The following is a 26,509-nucleotide window of genomic DNA, read 5'->3' on the forward strand; positions in this document are numbered from 1 at the left end:
GTCAGATCAACTAACATTAGCAGCACATAGCTGGAGCTTTATCTTTACAATATGCTATTGCTAAAGAGACCTCTGTCAGGATAGAATTCCCATTGCACTGTGCACAAATAAGAAGGTTCCAGTGCATGATCTCACTTAGTTATAGGAAAGCAACTTGCACATATCTGCTGCCATGCAGGGAAAAAACCCACCTGAGAGCACGGAGGCATTCTCTCATTTGGAAAACACCTCTGGTATAGCACTTCTGATTGCAAAAGTTGACTGGCAAAAGGACAACAGCAGCAAGCAGAGGTGGCAAATCTCTCATCAGCTATATTTCCCTTTTGCAGCGGATGAGGAACACCATCAAAATGTGGCAGCGGCAGCGGTGGCCAGGCCTCGGCCCCAAGCTGAAGAGCGGGGAGATAGGATGCCAAGGCGCCGGAGGAACATGGGAAACCGGATGATGGCCCAGAGGAGAGCACAGCAGGCGGAAGACTGGCTGGAAGGTAACATTTGGCTCAGTTTATCTTGCAAACATTGAAAGAGACCTTAACAGCAGACGTTAAAGTTGGTGAAGGGGTGCAGCTGGCGCCTGAAGAAAGTTTTTCGGTTTTGCTGATTGTGAATTATTTACAGCTTGACTATAATCTGTTTGACTGTCCAACTATCTTGTACTGCATCACTTATCTCTAGATATTGGCTAACTGAAGTGTCTCCCTCCATCTATGGTGGATTCTGGCAGTTTGTTGTGCCAACGGTGCTTCGCAACATATTCTTCACTTACTTCCTAGAAACTGCCTTTTCTATTTCCTGCTTAGCCAGGAAATCCACACCTTGCACTAGAATAGCAAGCTGTACTAAAGTGCTGGTTTCTTACCAATTGGTGGGAAGCATTAATTCCCCAATGTAATCTCTACAGAATCTGGAGTTTTCTTTCCAAGAAGCCATCCCAGTGGTGATCAGAATCAAGCTGGTTAGCTGGAGAATCACCACAGACTGCAGCATTTTGCCTTACTGCCTGCAGAGTGTTGATGATGAGTCCTCTGTTCCTGTGCTGGATCTACAGTTAATAGCTGTACTTCTGTGGTGTGGTGGTTGAGAGGAATACAGTGATAAATAACATCTGTCTACACCCTTTAAGCCTCGCTCCCTTTTCTGGTGAAACTTCACATGTTATTATCTTTATTGCTAAAGAGACTGTATCACCATGACTCACCTAACTGGATTCCTCCTACTTTCAGATTGTGGGTTAAGTATTCAGGGTTTCTGCTCAAGTATTGATAGAAGTGGGCTTTGCCTCACTTGAGTTTGCAGTGAAGATCAGGGTGTCTTTTTGGTCTGCAGCAGGTGAGAAACAGTGAGTACACTGTTTAGATTAGGGACTGGTTGCGCATTCTTCAGCTTTTCTTGTCTTGCAGTTTGTAGAAAGAGTCTCATGCTCACGTTGGCAGGTAAACCTGCTTTTCAAGCTAATGATGTTCAGCAGTTTCACAAGGGGAAAATTGACAGGTCTGAACTTTTCAACTTTGGTTATTTCTTTTCATGTGATAACATCCTGGGAAGAAAATGGAATCTAAAAATCTTTCGCCTTAAACTCCAGACATCAAAAGTTTGAATGTTGAAGGCCAACAGTGAAGCTGTCAAAGCTTCTTACTTTATCACTTGAGCAATAGAAGAATCTGTGTCTTTGGGCTTTATAAATAATTCTTTTGCAGCTTACTGTATATCAGATGCAAGTGCTGCGGCTCTTGCATGGTTTTCTTTGAACTGACAGCCCTGGTTTACTGTTTCTTTTTTTCATTTCTTTTTCAAATTAAACCAACTTTTTGCTCTTTGCTTCAGTTTTGTTCCTCTGTGTGTGGTTTTATTCGTATTCTGGGATGATCTTTCCAAATGTGTAAGCAATCACTGCACAACAGTAACACCAAAGCCTTTGGAGATTGATCCTAGGCTTCAGCAGTATAACTTTGGAGAGAAGCTGTACTGTCCTTGGTATGTTGTGATGCACCGTTGGCACAACAAACTGTCAGAATTCACCCCAGGAGGAGGTAGACACTTCAGTTAACCAGTATCTAGAGGTAAGTGATGAAGTGCCCAGATAATTTGGACTGTCAGATAGAGTATAGTCAATTTGTTTCTGACCCTGGTTCCCCAGCACTGAGGTGTGGAGGGACTAGTGGCCATGTTACTTGGGATTAGCTCTCCTTTGTCACGGACCAGCTGTGTCTGTGCAAAGCCCTTAGTCTAGCCCTGAGCTACCTATATCAATGTGGGGTTTGGTTTTTTTTTTCTTCCCCTTAGAAAAGGATGTGTTCCATGTTTTGAAGCCCACTCTAGGAGCATATAGCGTAGGCCTGGAATCACTCTTGGATTTCTCTTGTTTGTGCAGGCACCGTGTGCATTTTCTCTGTGTCATTGCAATATAGAACAGTTTTGTCTAATTACTGCCTCCATTTGAACCTTTTGCAATAGCAAGTTATCCCCACAGCAGAGTTTTGTGTTACAAAAGTCATTTGACTCACACGGAAAGAGCCCAGAGTGCATGCGGTGATGTGCGGTCCTTGGCAATGCAGAACCACTTGGGGCACCTGGGGCTGAGGGGCAAAGGTTTTTTTGGCAGTGTAGACAGAACCACTGAAAACAAAATCTGGTTTCTTCAGTCTCGACTTGTAAATGTTCTGGTTGCTTTAGAAGGCTTATAGGTTGCACATCTGCAACTGAAGTGTTTTGTTGTTGTTAAAATACTGTTACAATGTTTTACTAGTAAGTTTCTGTTCGGTGTGTGGAATTTCCACTCTGGGCTTGTTCTTGGCTTTGGGCAAAGCTCCCTGATCCTGCTCTGTGTTGCTCTGGCTTCTGCTGCAGGTCAGTTCAGGTGTAATACCAACCGGTCACTGCAAGATGATTGCACATCAAACAGTCCCTCGGGAATGGCCATATCTATGTTAGCGTTACAGAAGTGGATTAGGGTAGGAACTGCTGTTATCACCAAGGCATTCTGCCTGTTGGGAGCCAGTTCTGCTGACTCTAGGAAATGGGCTCAAAGCAACACTTGCAGGCTTTGGAGTTGTGGTTAGTTAGCATGCAGGTTTTCTGTTTTCCATCTAACAATCAGATTTCAATTGCAGAATGAGAAAGAAAGCTTCAAGGCTAAAATAGTAGCCCACAGTTTCTGCTGCCCGTGCTAAGCTGCTGTGTGGTGCCAGTACTCTAAACTCTTGCAAAGTAATGGGTGGCAGTGGGGGGAGAAACAGAACAAATTGTGACACTGGGATCAGCACCTTGATAACTTTTAATTGTCCCTTCTGTAGATGAAATCTTAATCATGGAATTGTTTATATTGGAAAAGACTTTAAGGCCGTCAGTTCCAACCGTTAACCCAGCACTGCCAAGACCACCACTACACCATGTCCCTGAGCACCACATCCACACGTCTCTTAAATCCCTCCAGGGATGGTGACTCCACCACCTCCCTGGCCAGTCTGTTCCAGTCAATGCCTGACAGCCTTTTCCATGAAGAAATTTTCCCTGATATCCAATATGAACCTCCCCTGGCACAGCTTGAGGCCGCTTCCTCTTGTCCCATCACTTGTCACTTCTGAGAAGAGACTGACCACCACCTCTCTGCACCCTCCTTTCAGGTAGTTGTAGAGACCCATGTCTCCCCTGAGCCTCCTCCTCTCCAGGCTGAACACCCCTAGCTCCCTCTTGGGAAATAATAATCCCTAATAATCTTTCTTACATGCAAGTCTGGGTAAGGAGTGAATTAATACAGACAAGGATAGTAAATGATTGTTTTGAATACCCAAATCTCCACCCACTGCCAGTGGAGCTAAACCAGGATATATTTCTTCCTTTAGCTTGGTGGGGTAAGATACTTAAATTACTTGCAGATTGTCACAGACAAAAAATAAACGGTGAAACAGTAAATGCCTCGACTTTCCTACCAGCGTTGCAACCCACACAGCGCACGCAGGTCCCTTATTCAGGGGTTCCATGTGGGCCGTGCTGCCTACTGTGGGGGCAGGCCCGCAAGCCAGCGGCCTACGCTGGCTCACTTTGCCTGAGCAATGTTTTTCAGTGGTTAGTTGAATACTCAAAGGAGGTCATTTGTTATGAGAATATCAGCTTCTATTAATATCCTCTGATGACCAAAGATTACTGGGGAGATACTTTTTTTCATTGATGACAAAGTAATTCTGTAAATGACTGAGACCCCTGAGCTGTGTTCCACCAGGGTGGTTTTAATAAAACGGGTTTGGCTGGGTTATATTGCCTGACTTAATCCTAGTCATAACGCTACTGCCTGTCATGTGGCACCGTGCTATCTAGGTGACTTGTTAAAGTTTGCGTGCCTCAGAGGACATCTGCTCCGCACATTGTAGCAGGGTGCCTATGACTTTCCCTGTGGAAAATGGGTCTGGAAGGATAGTTCTCTATTCATGTGGTTAGGTTGCTTCTGATATCCCAGCTTACAGACTTAATTAGCTCTGTTGCATCTTAATTAAAATTGAACCCAGACAGAAGTGGCTTTGTGAGGCTAGCTACAGCCAGGACTAAAATAAACTCATTGCATGGCATAAATGTGTGTGGATTTCAGGCATTAATTGTTTCGGGCAGGAGAGGCCAAGCTAAGGGGAAGGGGATACATTGGAGTCAGGTTGTGGATTGTTTTGGGGCGTGGGGTAGTGTGAATAAATAGCATTAGCTATTTTCCGGTTTCAGATCCCATTTATTTATTGAGTGAGGAGGGTGTCTTTGGCTCTTGCCCTGACTTATAGTCTAAGTGCATCCACTTGAACTTGGATCACCTTTGGGTACCCATAAAGATGTTTTGTTGAGAGCTTTTATTTGGTTGCTGGTTGTGTGCATAGAAATCAGTTGTCCAGTTCCTGAGCTGAGCTTGTGCTTCCAAACCTGCTCACTGTGCCTTGAACACTGCAAAGAGCTATGCAGGGAAATAGGTACTTCTCTTGACACTACACTTTTTGGCTTTTTCAAGCAGAAAGTGACCCAGCCAATCTGCTGTTTTAATAGTGCAATTTTCTATCAAATGACAAGAAACTTGTGGGGATGAACTTAAAACAGCAAGTAGGGTTGGGTTGTCTTGATATCGTTGTGGTAAAAATAATGAGGAGGATGATCTGAGATGAATATCTGCCTGCTTGAAGGACTCTTATACGTTACTTCCGACAGTGACTTTGTACAAACATGTAGGGAGAAAACCTGCCTGCCTCAGGACACGATACAGGGAGTTGGCAGAGAGATGGAGGCGTGCACGGGCAAAGGGCCATTTCCAGGGTGGTTCAGTCAGCCGGTGCTTAGGACACTGGTTTTGCACTTCAGGTTTTCTGTCACTTGGAAAGGTGTCTTGGACGTAACCTTGCTACTGTTGATCTGGCAGAGGAGGTATTTTTGTTGGCTGGAACTGGTGGATGTCACCACAATTTAGGGTAGCTACAAAGAAACAGACTTCTCTAAGAAATGATAGCAATCTCCAAACCACCAAGCAAAACGAAGACCACTGGGCAACCCTCTGGGTGGAAGGTTTTGGTGGGTTTTCTGGGTGAGGCTGAGCTAGATAGAGAAGGACATGCCTGGAGAGCCTCAGCAGCCCAGGACATTTCCAGGGAATGTCTTCAAGGGTTTAATTTTGAAAGGTGCACACTTCCACATCCTAAAGCAAATGACCTCTCTGAGTTGTTACAAAAAGTGTTGCCAAAAATGGGATTTTATGTGGATTATGATGTTTAGATTTTTTTTCTTAACAAACAAAGTAAGGGCTACATCAACGAAATAACCTGGGTTTGTCAATGGCCTTTATTCCTAACTGGAACAAACTACAGGCGCTTTCCTATTGGCAGCAGCATTAAGTATGTTAATGTTAAGTATCCCAACATCTGCATGCCTTTTCCCTGAGCTTTTAGCCCAATACATCTGAGCACAGGTGTAGGAATGTCCAGTACAGTGGATATGTGGTTAAATTTACTGCCACAGAATCAGTAAAGATAAAGCTTTTGAGTGTGAGTGGTCTAGCTTTTAAAATAAAAAATGATAACAAGAAGTTAATGGTTCCAACATTAATTAAATTGTAAGTTCCTCTCCTCTTTTGCTTGGCAGGACTCAGAGATCAGAATCTCATGGTTTTCTTTACAAGTGTTAAACACGATTGAGGAAGAAAGCGCAAAACAAACCAAAAAATGGTCTTAGAAGTTTAAAAAAAATACTATTTGGGCATTTCAAAATGCCTATTATTGCTTTGTCTAGTATTTAAATCCAGCATTCAAATCTTGCATCTAAAAAACACTCATGTGACTGTTTTCTCCTAGATTTTGGGGAAAAAAAAATATAAAAATTAACTATAATTTTAATTCCCATTCAGTGATGGATACTGTGCGTAGCTTAAAGTGAAGAATTATGTTTGTGCTGAAACTTCTCAGAAGAAGCAGCGCTTTTCCTGAGCAGACTATGCTTGTTGTGTAATGTCACATCTCCCCATGTTCTGGTGTGGAAAATGTTTAAATGTAGAAATACACTGGTGTGGTCCTATTCTCTTCTCATGAAACAGCTGCTAATAGAGCTGCTTCAGTTGATGTAGTGGTTGAAATAATTTTAATGCTTAATCAGTAGGAAAACCTTTCTAGTACAGTTAAACTTTGACTACTAATATCCTAACTAGTGAATCAAAGGTTAATTTTGACTTGCTACGATTCAGATAGAAAGTGACTTTAGTGTTATCAAAGTATCCACATGTGTCTGCCCTTTAGGCATTTTGAGTGGGGATCGTGTGTGGAATAGGTAGGTGTGTGGTTTCTCAGTTATGCCATATGGCTTTATTTGAGGAAAAAATTTCAAGTAATTTCACTTCTGCTCAAGGGGTTTAATGTCCTTTTTTTTGCTGTCCTTTTTCTGTCCTAAGGGTGGGCTGGTTTTGTGGCTTCAGATTAATAAGCCCATGTCTCATTCGGTTCCTAAACTGGTTAGCTACCACACTTGAAAAACATCATATTTAGAATTGTTGTGACTGTACCACCATGGGGCTGTTGCTCATGCATGCCCACACCTTTCCATACGCTGGACCGATTCCTTTCCAGTGGCTGGTGTGCATCTTTTTCAATGTTGGTAACACAAACACATCCTCTGCCTTCAGGTTAAACTGTTTGTTTTGCCTGTCTTCACGCCTTTTCTCTCAGTCCTTTCGTTAGGTGCTGCATAAATAGTACATAAAGCAGGTAGCTGTGCCCAAAGGAGTGTTTTGTGAGTGGCCACATGTATAGCTTGCATTCTTTTTTGTGGATGGGAATCAATTTGTTTCACTTCAAAACTTAATAGAAGGCAAGATGGACCCTTTGACATAGATGACAAGGGCAACTAAAATACAGGATGCTGGTTGTTTCATTTAGAGTCTTTGCACAGTAGCTGGTAAATCCTGTGCTGATAGAGAATGTCCGCACCCCAGCACACTTTTTAATGGTGTTGGGAAGTATTTTTTAGAAGTACTCTGTAAATTTCAAGAGATTCAAACACCCATGTGGCTACTGTTTCCTATTCTCCTGCCTCTCAGTATATTCAAAACGTTAAGGAAAAACTTAAGGTTCCCTGAAACTACCTCTCAGCTGCCTGGCTGAGCAAAAACCATGCTTGTGTAAAGCAAACCATGTGAGGTGGTACGAAAGCATCCCTGGGAGTCAGACTATGTCTGCTTCCTGCCTCTTGGAGCTGGAAGCTGGTGGTAGTGCTTCGCAAACTCTGGAAATGTTGGTATAGTTGTGTTGGACTCTAAAGATGGACCAGAACACGTTGGTAGAGTTGTAACTGTGGTTGAAAGCAGTCCCATCAGGTCACATCCAAGAAGTTCAGGTGAAGAGGGTGCTGTGTGCCTTGAGGTTTGGTGGACTTGATCAGCACTGTGTCATGGGAACATGACTTGGGTGTCCTCTGGTACCTTCAGTAGTTAGGGAAGGTCACTACTGAAAAATTGCTTGTGTCAGAAGTTTGGAGCAACAAACCTCTCTCTTCCTGCCACAGCCCTACATACATCCCAGAACTGCCACATTTTAAGACATCAGATAAACTGTACAGAGCACCACAGAAGATCAGCCTTCCAACAAAAATACATTTTCAACTTCAACTGTGCCATGATGCCTGGTGTTGTTCGGTTTTCCAACCGAGTATGTACATAGGCTGGCAAAGCCAAGTGCTTTGGGTGACAACAACTGCTTTCATCATAGAATCACAGAATGGTTGGGGTGGGAAGGGACCTTAAAGACCATCTAGTTCCAACCTCCTGGCCATGGGCAGGGACACCTTCCACTAGACCAGGTTGCTCAAAGCCTCATCCAGCCTGGCCTTGAACACTTCCAGGGATGGGGCATCCACAGCTTCTCTGGGCAACCTGTTCCAGTGCCTCACCACCCTCTCTGGGAAGAATTTCTTCCTTATTACTAATCTAAATCTCCCCACTTTCAATTTAAACTCGTTACCCCTTGTCCTGTCACTCCAGGCCCTTGTAAAAAGTCCCCCCCAGCTTCCTTGTTGCCCCCTTCAGGTACTGGAAGGTGCAATAAGGTCTCCCCGGATCCTTCTCTTCTCCAGGCTGAACAAGCACAACTCTCTTAGCAGAGGTGCTCCAGCCCTCTGAGCATCTCCGTGGCCTCCTCTGGACTTGCTCCAACCAGTTGATATCCTTCTGATAGAGTGGATGCAGAACTGCAGGTGGCGGTCTCAGCAGAGCTAGCACAAATAAGCACAGTGAACTGAACATCTTGCATCACATCTGAGGCACAGAGGTGGATGGAGTGCACATTCCCGTGGACTCACACACACCCACCCACCCCCTGTCAGGTCTGTTAGTGTTGGCAACTGTGATTGTATGAAAAGTGATTGTTAAAAGCTGCTAAAACTATTGCTTCTTTATCTAAAAAAAAAAAAAAAAAACAACCAAAAACCAAACAAGCCCAAAATCTTGCTGGCGGTGTGCAGCATCCACTCAGCTTTCGGTGCAGCTCTTCTGCTATAATAACCAATTGATTCAGCGGATCCTTCTACCCTGTGCTTATATTCTTGTCAGCATGTTCAGCATTGTTTAGCACATACTAATTGCAGCCTGGTTTAGTGCACTGTTTGACCTTTAATGCTCTGGTGAATCACACACAGGCTGTGTCTGTGTTGCTGGCTCTGTCTTTTGTTGGATGTAACTCCATGCGCTAGAAAAAGGTTGGAGGAAGTGTTACTTAAGGGATCCTATCAGATGCTTCAAACAGGAGGAAAGTAAATGCTACTGAACAAAGGAATGTTTGATCCAGGACTGGAAAAATCCTTTAAAATAGTTTGTAGAGTATTGCCTGACCTCCAGCTCTGGTACTCTTAGTATAGGTGTAATCTGAGAAGCCCTCAATGCCTCAGGTTGAGTAGTGTCCTAGATGGTGGCTTATACTTGCGGTGTTTTCCAGCAACAAGTTTCTGAAGAATAATACCATCATTGAACTGTTAATTTGGGAGTGATAACTGCTAATAGTGGGTTGCTCACACATTTGGGAGTGATAACTGCTAATAGTGGGTTGCTCACACATTGTGTTTGGAACTCCCCTTGGCCCAGTGTTTTTTAAAAAATAAAGTTATTTAAAGCTTCAGCAAAATTGTAGAAGCAACTGTGTCAAGTCTGAGTGTCCCCTGTTGCTCTTTCTTTGTGGTGTAGGAAGGGGGAACCCTTTTGATCATCTCGGTAATCAGATACCAGCAATTCTCTGAAGCCCAATTCAGCAAGCCTATTAACTTCCATGTCCTGAAAACAGCCAAGTTATTTGAGAGCCACCTACACAGCTCTCAATTACATTTGTTTCTGATGGTGTGTCTCGGTGGCTTAACCATAGTACCATACTGTGTACTGGAATTAGTAAAACAGGAGTGCTTCAAACTGAATTCTGCATAGAAAAGAAGGGTGAGTCTCATTCATCCATATGCTCCTTGAACAGCAGCATTTTTGGGGGTTCCCAAAAAAGGGGAACAGGCTTTCTGGAGCAAGCGTCCTGCAGAAAGCATCCTGCTGCACGTACAACTGCTGCAGGCTGTTGTGAACCTGTTATCAGACATGATGAGCTTTTTCTTCTTGTTAGCCTGGCCTTAGAAAGAAGGGGCTCAAGGGTTGTGTGAGTGGGGAATCGGGCTGTTTTCCTCCCACTGATGAGGGCTAAAACTTCACTGAGGAAGAACTTTCCCTGCACTCTTCTGCCCTTCTCCATCCCTAAATAAATGCTGCGCATCAGGAAGATTGCAGGAGCTCGCCATGCTCTCCTTTAGATTACCCAGAGGGCTTCACATCTGTGGATGTGAAGTCAGCATCAAGAGTAACAGCACCATGGGTGCTCAAAGTATATGTCACTTTTCTCAAAAAAGGGATCCATGTGATAAAAATCTGCCAGCGTATTGCGTAGTGTTTCATGAAGTGAGCTAATGACTTCTCTTGGGGTGTTGAGGTGAATCCACAGGACTTGTAAGATCAAGGACTCATTTAGATCAGCAAATAAATTTAGGTTAGCAAATAAAGTGGCCAGATGTTGATTAGACATTGCTGGGGGATGGGGAACGGGGAATGGCAATCTTTAAAAACTCTTTATTGTTACTTAGCTCCTGGGTGAGCAGAAGTATAATGCGTTTGCACGTCATTTGAGCATGACGCTTTCATACTTCACAGTTGCAGAAATCATCTTTATAAACAACCAGTTGTCATACAACAGGGAACTACTTAGAAACATGAAGTTTTGTTGCAGTCAGGGCTGAGATTTGCATTGGAGGGTTTTCTTTGGTGTGGTTTTTTTTCCCCTCCTCCCTTAAAATTTCGTTGTGTTCAGGCTAGAGCCAGCAGATAAGTGTCATGTGTCTGAATTCCACTTTTCGAATGGATGCTGGTTGTGCTAGCCTTAAAGGTAGCTGGGAAGAAAGTCTCTGTAGGTGAGCAGTGTACAGTGACAACCGTAAGCACATTTTATATATGAGAGAAATTGTATCTTTTAATTGTGGAAAGTAGGAAATCTTTATGAAAAGCCATTCTGCAAAAGATAGAGTAAATTTTTACCTCCGACTTCACTTGGGTGTGTGTTTGCCCTGTTACTTCTACACTGTGCCTTTGGCAGTCCCATGTGATTTTTTTTTTCTTTTTTTTTTTTTCTGTTTTCCATCCAATAGGTCTTGTCTGAAATGTGTGTGTGTGTTTCCTTTTCATCTGCTCCTGCTTTCCTAGGAAGCAGTGATATTTCTCAAAGGGACGTTTTACAGATGATTTAAAACTTGTTGTTTACTCTTTAACACAATGTTGCAGAGGAAGAGGATGCTGAGGAGGTGCCAGAATTTCAGGTGCCTGGGAAAATTGGAGCAAAGAAGCAGAGGAAATTAGAAGAGAAACAAGCCAGAAAAGCACAGAGAGAGGTAAGCATTTCCTGCCACGTAGAGCTCAGAGCGGAGCCTGACTAGCAGTACTCAGCAAAGAACTGGTGATGACAGACACCCCAGAAAGGCAAAGGCAAAGTTACGGCTTTGGGGGAGATGAAGAACAGACCCTGAAATCTATGGTGCAGTCAGATTTTGTTTGAGATTTGGCACTTAAACAGAGACCAAGCATACAGGGAGGACACACTGCAGCTTTTCAGTTATTCTCTCTTAAATCTATGTGTAAAAATACTTAAATACTGTTGCCTTTGTTTTACCCAGCATTTTGCTGTTAATTCCAGGGAAGCAACAGGTTTTTGAAACTTACATTCTGATGTACGTTCTTGGTTGGCAACAGGTTATACCTTAATTCCTTTTAGTTATCCTATATATATGGTTTTTTTTGCAAACTGTGTTGTACAGTAACTTGGAACGTGGGGTTGCAAGAAGATAAAACCTAAACAGCCTATGCATAACAGAGGCTGGAGTGCATGCTGGACTTCATACATTTTGCAAAAAGACAGGGTTTATGAAGCTATTAACACTTCTAATGTGTAGAGGGTCCAAATAAAGCCAGTGAAATCCCATCTTGAGAATTTTAGTGTGACTTGAGGTTTAAGTCCAGCTTCTGCTTTACACTGTAGTGGTATGCCCTGTAGATAGGGCGGTCGGTAATAAACTTGATTATTATGTTATGTATAACTTCCATTACGATTCTTTTCTTTATGCTTTAATCATTTTGTCATTACTTTCCATATTTGTTCTATTTAATTACCCTCTTTTGTGGAAAGTCTGAGCAAAGTTGAACGAAGTTAGATAAGCATCAGTTGGTGGAGTGAGGAATCTTTTGTTTCATTTAAAAACATGCTGATTTTTATTTTCCCATGTAGAGAGATAAATTCCTTGGTTAGGTCTTTTTCTCTGAAACATTCAAAGCCACAAATCCTCCATTTGAATGTGCTCTGCTTGTTCTCTTAATATATTTTCAAATTTAAGTATACTTAAGAGACTGAAGAACAACATAAAGCTCTAAACAATACACTAAGTGCCTTTTTCCCCCCCATTTTGCAACAATCTCTTTGCTAGGCTTGGCTTAAAAAACAAATAATAAAATGATTTGAAGAGACCAGTACAACATTTTCTTTAAAAGATTCTGCCCAGGTTAATGATAAATTTGAATATACTTGGGTTTACAGAGTTTGTATTCCCCTCTCCTCGAAGTGCATTCTGACTAAATTTAAAGTGAGCAGAACTGGAATGCTATGATGCAATGATTTAATATCACTGTAGTAATAAGCCCGTGTGCACGTACAAAGCTTAAACCCTGATTGAGATGTGGATAATGCAACTGAGGAGGGTAATTTCTAAATTTACCATAACGTTAAGTGTGCTGAAGATCTGGGGAAAGGGGGTAGTTAAATAATAATGGCTTTTTTTATTCTTCTTTTTGCTGTTTCTTTCTGAACATGCATCTAGGACGATAGTAAGAAACATCCCCCTCTGGGTATCACAATATGAAATTAAAACACGTATATTCAGGAAGAGTAAGGCTTGGCTTGCATAATGGTTTTTTTTAGGCTGAAGAAGCAGAACGAGAAGAACGGAAAAAACTTGAGTCAAAAAGAGAGGAGGAAAGGCGGAAAGAAGAGGAGAGAATACGTCTCGAGGAAGAACGACAGGTGGGATTGGTTGTGTTTATAGATGGAAATTTTGAACCAAGTTTGCCTTTGAGATTGCTTGTGTGTAAGTTCTGTGATCAGCAGAACGCCCTTTGGCTTTTGTTACTGTCACATACATTTTTGACTTGGTTTTTTTTATTGCTCCATTTTGTTTGAATTACGGTAACAGTTATTTTAATTGTAGATCCCAGCTTCGTTCCCCTAGGTGCTTGGCAGGAGTGGAAGCTGCTTCAAACATCAGCACGCACATGTAGCAACAAGCACCCACCCACGGTCAAGTCAGGGCAAACTGAAACCCAGTCTCCTGGTCGTGGATCTGCTACCCCTGTGTGCCATAGTGACAGATTGTTTGATCGGTTCCTGTTGACAAACATAGCTGATAAAGTGGGCTGTTAGTTCATCTGGGAGCTGTTTAAGTGCAGGTATATGAAGGCAGGTGTTGTACCTAGTTGCAGGAGAAATTTGGGAGGTTGCTTGCTTGGTGTCTGACAGGAGAAGTTTGGTTATCACAGAATACTGTAGGTTGGAAGGGACCTCTGGAGACCATCTGGTCTGTCCTCGGGCTCCAGCCCATGTCCAAGCAGAGCAGGTTGCTTGGGAGTTGGTCCAGCCAAGCTTTGAGTGTCTCTTAACGAAGGAGATTTCACAACCTCGTGGCCCGTTACTCTGGTTAGCGCTGCCTGCCTAACAGCTGTCACCAGCCGGGCAGAAAGCGAAAGAGCTCAGCAACCAATTTTTGCAAGTGTCATGTAAAATGATATGACTTTATTCTAATTATACAAACTCATGTGTGCTTCGCAGTGAAAGATTTCTAAACTGGGCTTACGAGTGCGTGTGCTAGCCGGAGTGACCCAGAAAAACAGGTACTGTGCAGTCGAAACTCTTCTGTTGAATACTTTCATCAGTGAGGGAGGCAAACTTATTTCAAAACTGCTTTGTGTATTCTGGACTACTGGCTAAGAACGAGTTTCATGCTCTCTGGTGCTTGAGAAAATTGTGTGGTGCTTCTGGAGGCAAGGACCAAAGTGTGCTGCACAATCCTGTGCTCAGTAATTGCCATCCCAGGGGACCATAGCCCCCAGCTTTCTGTGTGAAATTTTGAGGATATTTAAATGTGCATGGAAACTTACGTCTCTGGCTTGTAGCAGATTTATTTTAATTTGTTCTCAGCCAGGTTGTGCACGTGGAGTGTGTTGCTGATAACATTTTAAAAGAGGAAAAGACAATGTTCCCTCTCCCCTGTTGCGGCCGTGAAGGCAGGATAAAGCAACTTAATGTTTTTTCTTTCATACATTACACACGCAGGTTATATCCATGAGATCTTTTGTAGAATGTCTGTTTACCTCTGGAGTTATTCCCCCTGCAAAAATCCTTTATCTTCTGAACTCTATTTCCTTTTCATCAGTAGAAGGCTCCTGAATTTCAGAAATTGAAACATGAGGAGAATGTCAGAACTACAACATCAGGCTATGTAGCATGGTCCGAGACTTAGACTTGTAAAGCAACTTGAACAAACATCCAGAGGACCAAGAATTCCACAGCTGCCCTTCTGAGAAAGATGTACAAGTTTAGTGGTACCTGGCAGTGGTCGAAGTGTGAACCCTGAGGTTAGATAACTGATACCGGCTAGTCTGAGCCACTCCTGTGTTTAACCAAGCTGTTCCCTACCGGCAGAAATATCAGCACTGGCTTCCCGTGGTTCTGTGCCTACCTCTTTTCCCCTGCCCACGCACTTCAGTAGCACCAGCCTTGTGGTCCCTGTGACCAACCTGCTTTTCTCCCCAGCATTACCAATTTCTCTTCCTCATACTTCCAGTACCGAAAGAGGTGGGACAAGCCCTGGCTACCTCTATAGTCTGTTGCCCATCCTGCTTGCCGTGGAGCTTGCATAACGGGTAATTCAGGTGGCAGTTTCCCTCCAGTGGTGTGTTCTTTTAAATGTTTTGTCTCCACCCTGTTCCCTCATATTTTTTTTCCCTAAGATTCTGGGAATTCAATATCCTTGAAACCTTGAAGCATTGGTTGAAACAAACCAAATGATTCCAGTGCTCTGGGGGAAATTAGGAGGGCACGCTGGCATTGTGTAAATGTCACTTTAGAGGAGGCTAATGAACAGAATTTCAGTTCCTTCTGGAGCGGTAGCCAGCACGGCAGGTGAATTGCTAAGCAAACTGCAGTTCAGCTTGGCCAACCTGCGCAAAAGAAGCTGTACCCAGGACGAAGATGTTCTCCTGTTGGTTGCGTACAGGTTTGACCTGGGGTTTAGCAGTGCAGCTGGCTAGGCAGGACCAGTCAGGCGTGGTTGAGAAGTTGAGTAGAAAATAAGGGTGAAATTCTAACAAGAGGGCTTTTCACACAGAAAGTGCTTATTAACATATTTAACTTTTTTTTTAAATCCACTTCAGTTTAGTGCTGAGTAATTTCTTTTGGATGAATGAGTAAAATCTGATTTTTAATTTTCAGTGTTGCTAGTAAAGATTGCACTACAACACTTCCACCTCCATTTCGCAAGGCTTGGTGTAAAAGAGGAATATAAACTAAGGCTTTGGGGTTTTTATTTTTTTAATTTTGTGCTCAACAGTCCAAAAGAGTACTTATTAGAATTTTGAAAATTGCTCAGATGCCAGAGTCTAGCTTGCTATTAACTTTAGGCAATAACTTCCTTGGCTACTTAAATTATGTAATTTTAACTATTTTTTGTTTGGTTTGTTTTTCTCAGTATTTTTCTATCAGAGCAGCCAGCCAGTGCACCGGACTACATCACAAACATTATTCTGCTACTCAGGGGAACGTGTTTCCAATATTTTACGGTTTTGCTGGGGTTTAAGACAGGTTGATAACCCATGAACCGCTGAACATTTTGAGCATGGATCAGAGTAAACATGTCTGACAATATTTAATGTCCATCCTCAACCCTTTTCTGGTAATTTTAGGTCTGTCTTCATCCGAGTCTTTCACAGGAAACAGAACGATTCAAGACTTGTATGTGGTAATAACAAGGCTTCAATGTGTTAGTCCTGACTGGGTGATAGGAGGGGAAACAAACTGGGTTAATAGAGACTTGATTACTGTGCCTGTAAGCATAGCCTGTCTTCATGAGAGTAATGCCCTGTTTTTCCAGTCTTGTTACAGATAAATTGTATGATGTAAAAGATACTGTCTCTCTCTTCTAAGCCTCTATAAGCAATAGAGATTGTTGGATTTGTTGTGTGTTTTATAGAATACATAGCATAAAATTTCATTTATACCTTCCTCCAGAGAAAAAGGAATCATCATTTCCACAAGAAACGCTTTGTCCCACGTAAGGACTCGTGGACTACGCATGTGATACTATTCCCCCATACAAGGGAATGGAAAGGCAAAATTAGAAAAGGTAGCTCAAGTAGTGATTGATAGCCATGAGATAAAAGCAGAGGGTAGCTGGTTGTATGATTTCTGGAGGCAGTTTCATTACTGACACTTCTGTAGCTTATATAATCCCATAATGCACAAGACATTTAGACTGTTACCACTTAAGTTTGTCTGAGAAACGTTATGGTTGTCAGCTTCATTTTTTCCCCTTTTCCAGCACATCAGAGCATTTCTGCAGGTGTAGCAAGAGTGGCAAGTCTAATGGTTTTTATGTCTGCCCTGTGCTGTAGAGGAAAGGTGTTACGACCATGGCCAAAGCTTTAGCGCTTCCCTGAAAAGTAGTGACATAACCGCCTGAATTGTTTGTTTCAGTTGCTGCACGCGCAAAGATTTTTTTTCTTTTTGTTTGTTTGTAACCAATAAATTGGGGTGGCTGTGCTTTATTTAATTTCAAATAGATTTAATTAGTGTATTCACAAGGGAGTGTAAGTGAGGAGCAGCTAGTCTCCAAACACATGCAACCAGGTTTGTTAGCTAAATTTCAATTGAACCTTTTTTCCAATCTCTCTCCCAAGAAGTGCTACAAAACTTCTGTGAACACTGAGATTTGCTTTGTGTAAGGGAGAGTTTCCTTTTGGCGTTTTCAGCCTTAAACTAATAGCAGAGTCCTAGTCCATGACACTGGGTGATTCCTGCACCATTAAATACCAGCTAAAACTGTGTCAGATGATGAGGGAAGCCAAATAGGTTCAGAAATAGGTTCAGGAGGATAGAAAATCATGTTGCAGCATGCAGATCTGCTAGAAATTCCCCAGTGCTGATCACTGATAAAGTCACTGGGTCTGTTAACCCTTTCACATGCACACACACCTCAAGTAGCTCGTAAGGTAAGAGTCTAGTGGAAGTAATGAAATCTTGAGACAGAATTATAAATAAAACGAAGTCACCCACTTTGTTTTATAGGCCAACTGATCTTTCTCTCCAGATATTTTTGGGCAACTCTACACTGCGCTGTCCTACAAGTGGGAACTGTGCCTTCAAGGGAGTTATGGGAGCTAAAATCTTGCATATTCTTGAGAAAAAGAACCCCCGGTCCTATTTAAATATATTTGTATGCACATATAAATAAAATGTGGTTGCCCCTTGGCTCCAGTGTTGCGAACCAGATAATATATTTTTAAATTCAAGTTTCCTTTCCAGTGTTCTGATGACCTGATTGGCTATACATGTGAGGAAGCTCCTTTATAATTGGCATTTACTTCAGCTCTGCTTTACCCTGGGGATTTCCCTTTCACTCTTGGAGTTTTTTAGTGGTGAGATGGTTTACCAACTGCCACCTTATCAATGACAGCGAGCTTCCTCTGATGTTGCAAAACAGTGTCTTCATACAAAGCCTTGCAGATTGCTCGCACAAGAGCTTTTTTTTTCATCCTGTGCGCAGGGATTTTTGTAGATTTTACTCTCTCAGCCAATGCTCTTCTGTATTAACATACAGCATCAAAGAGGGCATGTTGCCTGCAAATCTGTCGCAGAATGGAATCTTTACAAAACTTAGCTTGATACAGGGGAGAAACTACCAGTTTTCCAGCAAGCAAGATTTTCACTGTTGTGAAATAAAGGGCTGGGGGCTGCTGTTTGTTCACTGTTACATTAAAACGAGATCTGTATTGCTCAAGTATAGCTGTGCCCAAAGTTTCCAAACTTTGCCATTTCATTTAGTTTTATATTTAAGTGCCTAAATAAAAATGGTCTGGATCTTCAGAGTTATAGAAGTGTAGGTTTGCCTGGTGATCCCAAGGGTGCTGGGGAAGATTTTGAAAACTAAGACCCTGAAGTTTTGGCTCTGATATTTGATCATATAAGAATACACAACAACTATTAAAACACAGATTGTTGAGTTGTTTTGTTATGTGTAGCACTGTGTGAACATCACGATTCGTCCTGCTCTCAGCAGAGGCTTTTGTTATCTGTTTGGCGTTTACAGCCATGGTTCATACACAAACGGTGCGTTTCTGGAGGCTGATGCAGACAGACGTGGTTGCAGTTTAAGCAGCAGTTTTCAAGGTTGTACACTTTCCTGAAAACTAATGTCTCCTAAGGAAGTACAAGTTGAAAAGCTTGCAGAAAACTCATTGTACTCTGATTCTGAGGGAATGAGGGCTAGTTAGAACACTTACTCTGTCTTTCTAATGGTATTTTTTTATTTTGTGGCTGAACAGTGTTGGGGAAGGAATCCTAGAGATCCATCTGTCCTCTGTCAAATTATTTACTTGTAAAGTCCCTTTTCATGTCCTGCAGAACCTGCACTAACAACATGAAAACTGGATGTTACACAAGGAGGGGGTTTCTTTGGTCCTTGAGCCTCAAAGCATTTGTCATAGGAGCCAGTCCGCTTTTCTCATTCTGCGTGTTAAGCACGCGGCTGCAAAGAAAGAATGACTGGTAGCAGGCGGTGGTTGAAGAGTCCGGTGTTTGCTCTGCCTTCCTCACAAGCAATGAGATCTCTTCCACTTAGCAGTCGAATAAGCTGCCTGTAAATGATTTGTTTGTCAGCAGGTTGGTCCTTTATCTGATTTGGAGGAGAGTTGGCACAGCGAACAACTAGCAGTTTCCCCTCAGGGAAAGCTGCTTAGGCAAAGCTCTCAGAAAAGCTACTTAGTCTGAGGGTGATATCTGTTTATCTCAGGGCCACCTTAATGAAAGCTAGAAATGGCAATGCAGTATCTTCTTGCTGGACAGTACTGGCAGGGTCCTCACTCTGTTAAATGGAGTAAAGCATGAGAAACCTTCAAAGACTGTAATGTCAACCAGTAACAGTGCAGTAGCACTCAAGTAGCATCCCAGGACTCCAGAAGGATTTGTGATCCCAAGTGTCAAGCTCTGCTTCCCGTCTAAAAGAGTTTTGAAGACGCTGTGGGTTTCACCTGGTAAAAGATGGAGCTTTTGGGCAGTTGGCACAATTAATGTCTTTGTCATGGAAATAATCATCACGATCAAGGTAAGAAGCAAACTGAAGGTAATGACCTGAAAGGAGCCTCACAGCAAATCCTCAGTGGGCAGGTGGGACAGAGGGAGCCTGGAGAGCAGTAGAAGGACTGGGTGCAGTGGGAAGACAGTGCTGACCAGATCCAGAGTAGGAAGGGGTAAAGGTGTTGGAAGGTCTCCCAGAACACTGGAGATCCACAGACTGTACAGAGCTCTGGAAGCTCTTGGGTCTCTGCTACGCAAGGTGGCACCTGAGACTTACCGCAAGCATACAGAAGTAGAGTCGATCCAGCAGTGATAATGTGGACATTTTGTCAGAAAAAGGAGAGGAGGAAGAAAGGTTCGAGTGAGTACTTTTTCTTTTATTTCTTTCAGTAAAGACACAATCAGAGTGGGAGAGCTTGTTCTTCACATGCACTATAGTAAAACTGATCAAAAAGAAACCTTTACCCTGTAGCAAGCTCTCAGCTTGGGTAACATTTAGATGGGTGTGGAGAGAAGTAAACCTGCTTAAAAAAATTAAAAAGGCAGCAGCTGAAGGTGAGCATCTGCAGTTACCAAATTTCCATCATGCTGGGATTTCCCCACCACCCCACCCATTGTGGAAGGGAGGTGGCCCAGCTATTATCTCTCCTCTGAGCCACATGCTTCACCACTTAACTCCACAGCAGTTAATGAGACCAGAATGGGGAGGGGCAAAGAAACCTGACTAGCAAAGATGTGGTATTTTTAAACTTTAATATTTGAGCCGAATGCCCCCCGTTTGACTTGCATGAAGCAAGTACTGGTCTCTGTTTCATTAGTAGGCTCTGGGGTGCTGAGAGTGTTTCTGCATGTGGGTTATACATACAGACAGGCTGGGTTTTGTGGGAGTGCAACCTGCCTAAATTTGACCCTGCACCTACCATGCAACTGCTGCATGACTTGGGAATTTGAAAGAAGAGTGCTAGCAAAAAAAAAAAAAAAAAGCCAACAGCTGAGAATAAATATTAACAGACAGCCTGACTTCTCTCGGGTTCCTCCTCCTCAGCTTCCACTGCTGTTGCTGGTTGCTTCTCCCAGTGCAGTTATGCAAAGTCATCTTTCCTCTTGGCTTTGAACCAGTTTACGGTTTGGCTAAAGCCTTCTTTTTCTACAGATTGAATCATAGGTGAATTTAGGTAGTAAAGCATGGGGAACTATGCAGGAAGTGGCTGGGATTTTTAGTTATTAAATTAAAAAGCTTCTGGAAATACTTAGTCTGATGGAGCGGGGGGCTACAACCACTAGAAACACAGGGCTCTGAAGGCTGACACGTAGCATCAAAATTTAGGATCTGGAAAACAATCTCATGTTGGCTCTTAGAAGACTGCAAAAGACGGACTGGTAGCAGAGTGCTTTGCTAGTCTCACAGCAGAAATGCTTTCCTGCATATGTTGGAAGTGGAAGTACAGATACTAATGTGCTGGTATGCTTTAATCAAACTGAAGGTGCTGTTCTTCAAGTCTGTATGGAAGACAGGAATGAGTCTTGTTCATTTGTTGTTAGACCTTCCAGAAACAGGAAAATACTTCTTAGTTACTGTTTCTCTCAGTTGTAAATGGGACACTGTCTTCAGATTTATTTTTTAAGAACAATCTAGAAATTATCTGCCAAAGCAATTTTTAGTTTTTGTGATTTCCCCCCCCTCCCTTCCAAATCCTGTTGAATCAAAACTTCTGTAATAGACCAGAGGAATAACATTATTCTTGTATTTCCAGGATCAAGATTAAATTTAATGCACTTATAATAAAAGAACAATTGCTGTCACTTCCAAATGAAATATGGTTATGTTCTTCTTGGTACCTCTGGCACTTATAAGGAGAAAATCTACTGTTGGGCTTTTGCTGATAATTGTGTCAGTGTTGAATGACCCAGAAAATGGTCTTGTTTTGTCTCAAGATCTTCCTTAGATCTGTAGTTTTTCATGAGATAGCAGTTAAAAAAAATGCGTTTGACATTGCACATACAGGAAGATCCTTTCAGTCCTGTTTTTCTCATGCTCCTATGTTGGTAGCATTCCTTCTTGGGACTTTCTGGGAGTTTGATTAAATACGACTGGGACTAAATACACTTTCCCTTCAGTTTTTATTGAATGGCAACTCTTGTATCTTGCTGGTTTTGGCCTTACATAGCATCTTATTTTAATATGGGCATTTTTCAATATACTTAATTACCTGTTCCTGACTCTTCCTGTTTTAATGGAACAAGTGTTTGCTTTCCAACCACTTAAGGAAGCAGTTACCGTATTAATGTCAAAGATGTAGCATGGCAAGCATTTAGAAATCAATGTAATTGTTCTTTAAGAGATCAATTCCTGTACTAATTGTGAAGGAATGCCCAGAGATTGTCACTGAGTTTTGCAGAAGACATCTTTCTAAGTTTTAATCAAGCCTTTGCAGTGTGATAGCAACCAGAGACCAGTCAAATTGGAATCTCATTGTACCGAGTGCTGTGTAAACATAAATTTATCTGTAGAAGAAACCGTTGTGTAAGGAAACATCTTTCTTCTGTGTGGAATTACATGTGTAAAGTGTTTTGGAGAAGAGTAGAACAAATTCTACAAGAAATCAGGGAAAGCTGCAAGTTGATGAGCTCCTAGTAAAAACCTCTTTTTATTGGAAACATTTTTAAAGTAATCTATCAGATTCCAAATCTTGTAGTCATAGTTTTGCTCTCTGAATGTGTGACTGTTCTCCGTTTCGCTGATGTCGGGCTGGGAGTTTTCTGGGTCAGCTTTTTTTTTTTTTTTTTTAAGACTTTAATTCAGTTTCTTTCAGGCTAGGTAACTGAAAGTAATTTTATTGCAAATAACTGAAAGCAGAACCTGTAGGTGTTGGTTAACAATTAAACATGTAAAAACCCAATTTTTTTTCATACAATCATCCTTTGTCTCCTATGCCTAAAATACTTTATACAGTTCTTTACATTCCATGTAGACGTAGTTTGCTTGTCTGTTGAAGGATTTTACTTGCAACTCCATTACAGGCCAGCTTCTTACACACCAGTGTCATTCCAGTATTCTTTGTGATCCCAATGCACGCTAGTGCATGTCAGAGCAGAATTGGGGCCTGTTACTGAAAATGTGGATGTTGCATCAAAGTACAGTTAGGGGCAGGGATTTCCTGTCACGGGATCTGCAGAAGGAACATCTTCATGCAAATTAAGAAGGCAGGTTGCTATATAGGAGTGATTTCTCTCTCCTGTGCCAGATCTCTTAAGAGGCAGCCTGGGTGTATTTTGTGCAAGCTTACACTACCATGTGAGATGTTTTTTACCTTAAGGGTGGCTTGTGAAATTAATGATGCCATCGAGGGAGAACTTAAATGCATTTTAGAAACTTTTTATCTGCTGTCTGTCCTAGTAAAAACAGACTGTAGATAAAGAACATGCTACTTTCCTTAAAACTAAACCTGATTTCAGGATGAGCAAATTGACTTTGTCATCTTTTTTGTCCAGGAAGAGGAAAAAAGGAAGGCAAAGGAAGAAGAAGAGAAGAGAGAGTATGAAGAATACCTGAAGCTGAAGGAGAATTTTGTCGTTGAAAAGGAAGGGGTTGAAGAATCAATGACAGAGGAAGAGGTATGTAAGGCTGCTACTGTAGTTTCCTTTATCTTAGGCTCAGGTTGCCCTTACTGCATTCTGTCTGGTGTAGAATGAACTTAAAAGTAGGAATCAGCCAAACATTTTTGCTTGCAAAAACTAAATTGTGTTTATGGCGCACATTAACCTGGAGAATTTCCTGGGGGATGCTACAGTCCCTCATTGCAGACTCCTACAAATTAGTTTAGAGTACTAAGGCATGTTACTGGAAAAGAGTTCTCTCCTCCCTTAATGTAAATACTGAGATGAAACTCATCCTGGAAGTCAGACACTCTCTAACTGTCGTCAGCTTTGCTCTACCCATATACAGTAGGCCAGATGAAAGCAGGGCTAAATATGGAGTTCGGTAGTGCCCTCATATTTTGGGAGGAATTGATTGGTTTTGGTTTTATTTTCTAGACCAACAGAGCTGCTCTGAAATCAAACAACAGCTCTTGGCTTAAAAGGCTTCTGTTAAGAGAATTCACAGGACACAACCTAGGTGCCTGGGGGTTGTACAGTCAGTGTTGCAAGTGATTGCCAGGGTTGGTAGTATTTCCAACTCTGCGTAAGGCTCTAGCATGCTCCTCCTGTGCTGGGGATGGTTGCTGAAATGTGGTACTTGACACAGTACCACAGCAAACTTGAAAAAGTTCCACTCTTGTGGGAGGAAGTGCCCTTGATTCTGTCTGCTGAAAACCTGTTAGACTCATTTTAAGTGCTATCAAATGCTGAACTTGCTCTTGGGTTGCAGCTGTCAAACTTGAGCTGTACCATGCATTTTGTAAGCATTGTTTTTAGGGCCGTGCGTGCATTTTCTCCTCTGCTAAAGCGACCCCGTTGAATTCAATGGATTTGCCCTTAGCGTGACTGAGAATCGTTTGGGGACGTGGAATTTATAATGAGCCAATATCCCTTGACATTAATGACAAGTTCTCACTGTGAACCCTTTCCCACTGAGATAAATTCCTCCATCATGCCGGGATGAACATTAAGAGAGGTTGTATTTCGTGATGGGGAATTTCCTAGGACGCAGGGAACAGAGAAATGCATACTTCCTATTGAAAATGCCTTTTCAAAGTTGAAAATGCCTTTCCTGTTAGAAGACCAGATTATATCAAAATATGAAGACTTCAGACACCCTTTAAAGCTAGAATGTGTTTATTGTCTGTGTTCCTACAGCTGCCTGTCAAGGAGAAACTAATCTTTCTACATGTGGGTACAGAGAAGGGTGTTCCTCGCTCAAACGAGCTTGGCAGGCAGTTGGTGATCCCTGGATCTCAACATACAGTACCTTTGGCAGGAGTGGGGAGGTAGACCTTTCATAGTGGGTGATTTGAAAGTCATCTTTGGAAACAGTCACAGGTACATAGTTATTTGGAGACACCAGCTTTGCAGAAATGCTGAGCTGCGCGTCTGCCTTGTGGTGGATAATGTACCGACACGTTTCGGCATCCTGTTCCAATAGCTGATGCAGCCGTGTGCGTTTGAGGCTAGCGTGCTGAAACTCATGCTTCAGGTTAAGGACCCGAGTTAAGCAGTTAATTAAGGCTGATTGATTTCCAGGGTTGCAGAGTAACTTGATCTCCTGTTAACGTAAATGCACATTGTTTGAGTTGCCTTTGAAAATTGAGCAGCTGGATTTCAGGTGCATAGCTTTGAAAACGGCTTGAGCTTCCGCACATGTTGCCCATCTGTGTGCTACATTGACCAGCTGTGTGAGCCGCCTCCCGAACCACTGCACAGAATGTCCTTGGTGTACATGTAGCTTCACATGTGAGGCACAAACTCCCCCAGATGTGGTTATGTGAAGAAAGATTTCCTTTCACAAAACACTTAAACACAAATTGTACTCGAGCCATATTCTGTCTTAGAAAATACAAATTCCTAAATAAAATTAAATCTGGATTCCACCCCCCCACCCCCAAGATCAGAATCTCCCTCAATGTATGTTTAAAAATTTGGAAGTATGCAAGCTAAACGCTTCTATAATATTTGTACTCGGCAAGTTTGTGATGCATTTAATGTTCATGAGTTTAAAATAACAATTGTTTTCCTTGCTTTTTCCAGTCTCGCAGCTTTCTAATGGAATTTCTCGAATACGTTAAGGTAAGCCACCATGGTCTTTCTCCACCTCTCATACTTGTTGGATCGTGTAAAATCTCTTTGTCAAAGAGCTGAGTTGCAGAAAGAAGGGAAATCTTTACTTCCTCTTTGATTTACTTAAATATTCAACAAATAACAAGTGATACCTTTGATAAAGTCTGCATTATTTATTTAACTGTGCACGAGCATGCCCATCGTTGTTAAAATGTTTTGTCACTGTAGCTGTGTCGTGGCTTTTTGGGGCAGGATTGTAGCTCTTCCCCTCTTTGGTAAGGATGGGCATGTTAAACTCTGTGCCTGGTGGATCACCCTCAGAGTTTATGGACGGCAGTGGTTCCTGTTCACTGGGATTTGGGACATTCAGGCTTTTTGTTCGTTGAGCATCGGGCTGCCGATCAGAAAAGAGTCTCTGCGTCTCAGCATGAACGAGCAGGGCCATACCAGCGTGTGGCCTGCCGTGCAGGATGTGAGTGTGTCTGAAACACTGGGTTGTAAAGGTCGATCCAACTTTTCATGCTATTTCTTTTCTTGGTTTCATTTGTGCAATTTGCAATGTTTTCTTAATGTTTGGAAGGGATGCATGAGGAGATCGCTTGTTTTTCACAGGGTGCGTTAGTGCCCCTGTCATGATATCGTATGTTTAGTTACTTAAAACCTCTGGTGTGTTCAAGAGGATTTCCACTTTAATCTGTAAAGACAAATGCTTCTTTCTCCACTATTGGTGTATCAAAGGTCAAATATATTTTTCTACTATTACTCCTAAAGTTCTGCAGATCTTTTGTCCCAATTAATCCCTTGACTGGAAACCACTCTCTTACCTGACAACGTATGGCATGTGTGTGAAAGGCTCTATTAGTAAGCAAACCGCTTGCACACTTAGCGACCTCCTAATCATTTTGTTAACCCAGAACCTCACGCTCTGGGCCAGTTTTCCACGTCTGTTACCCTAGGAAAAACCTGGAGTTACAGATTTCTCTCCTGGGCAACCCTCCGCGTGGAGTCAATTTGAGTGCTTGCCATGCAAGTCTGCACAGCGGCTGGGTGTTTGGAGAGTCGCTGCAAAGCTACGGCACAAGCATCTTGCAGGTGCTGCCTCCTGCATCCGTGGGGCTTGTGGTGGTGTATCCCGTCACCGTCGGGCTGCAGTGAGAGAGGCTGCTAGGTTTGGAGCCGACAAGTGCTTTCTGAGCAGCGTGATCTCTGGAGGGAATTTGGAAATGTGTAAGCTAGTAGCGCTTGGATTTAGGACTTACCTTCATGGCTGCAGCCCAAATGAAAATAGGCCCCGTTCACTAACCAAATCCCCAGCACAAGCCGGTCAGCTCGGATCGAAAGCACCGCCAAAAGCGAATGAGACAGCTGAGGATAGATTGGAAAAGCCA

General features: G+C 42.5%; 1 protein-coding gene across 1 annotated transcript in view; it reads left to right on the top strand.

Moving 5' to 3' along the window:
- Positions 1 to 329: 329 nt before the first annotated feature.
- The window catches only part of DDRGK1 (DDRGK domain containing 1), a gene marked incomplete at its 5' end in the record, with an annotated part of 31,827 nt that continues 5,647 nt past the window's right edge, over positions 330 to 26,509 (top strand). The window contains 5 exons of the mRNA XM_010158109.1: positions 330 to 488; positions 11,300 to 11,406; positions 12,984 to 13,085; positions 22,899 to 23,021; positions 25,092 to 25,130. Of these exons, the coding sequence (XP_010156411.1) occupies positions 330 to 488; positions 11,300 to 11,406; positions 12,984 to 13,085; positions 22,899 to 23,021; positions 25,092 to 25,130 (530 nt within the window). The remainder of the gene's footprint in view (positions 489 to 11,299; positions 11,407 to 12,983; positions 13,086 to 22,898; positions 23,022 to 25,091; positions 25,131 to 26,509) is intronic.

Source organism: Eurypyga helias, unplaced genomic scaffold (assembly GCF_000690775.1).
Source record: "Eurypyga helias isolate BGI_N326 unplaced genomic scaffold, ASM69077v1 scaffold29248, whole genome shotgun sequence".
Taxonomy (NCBI): Eukaryota; Metazoa; Chordata; class Aves; order Eurypygiformes; family Eurypygidae; genus Eurypyga; species Eurypyga helias.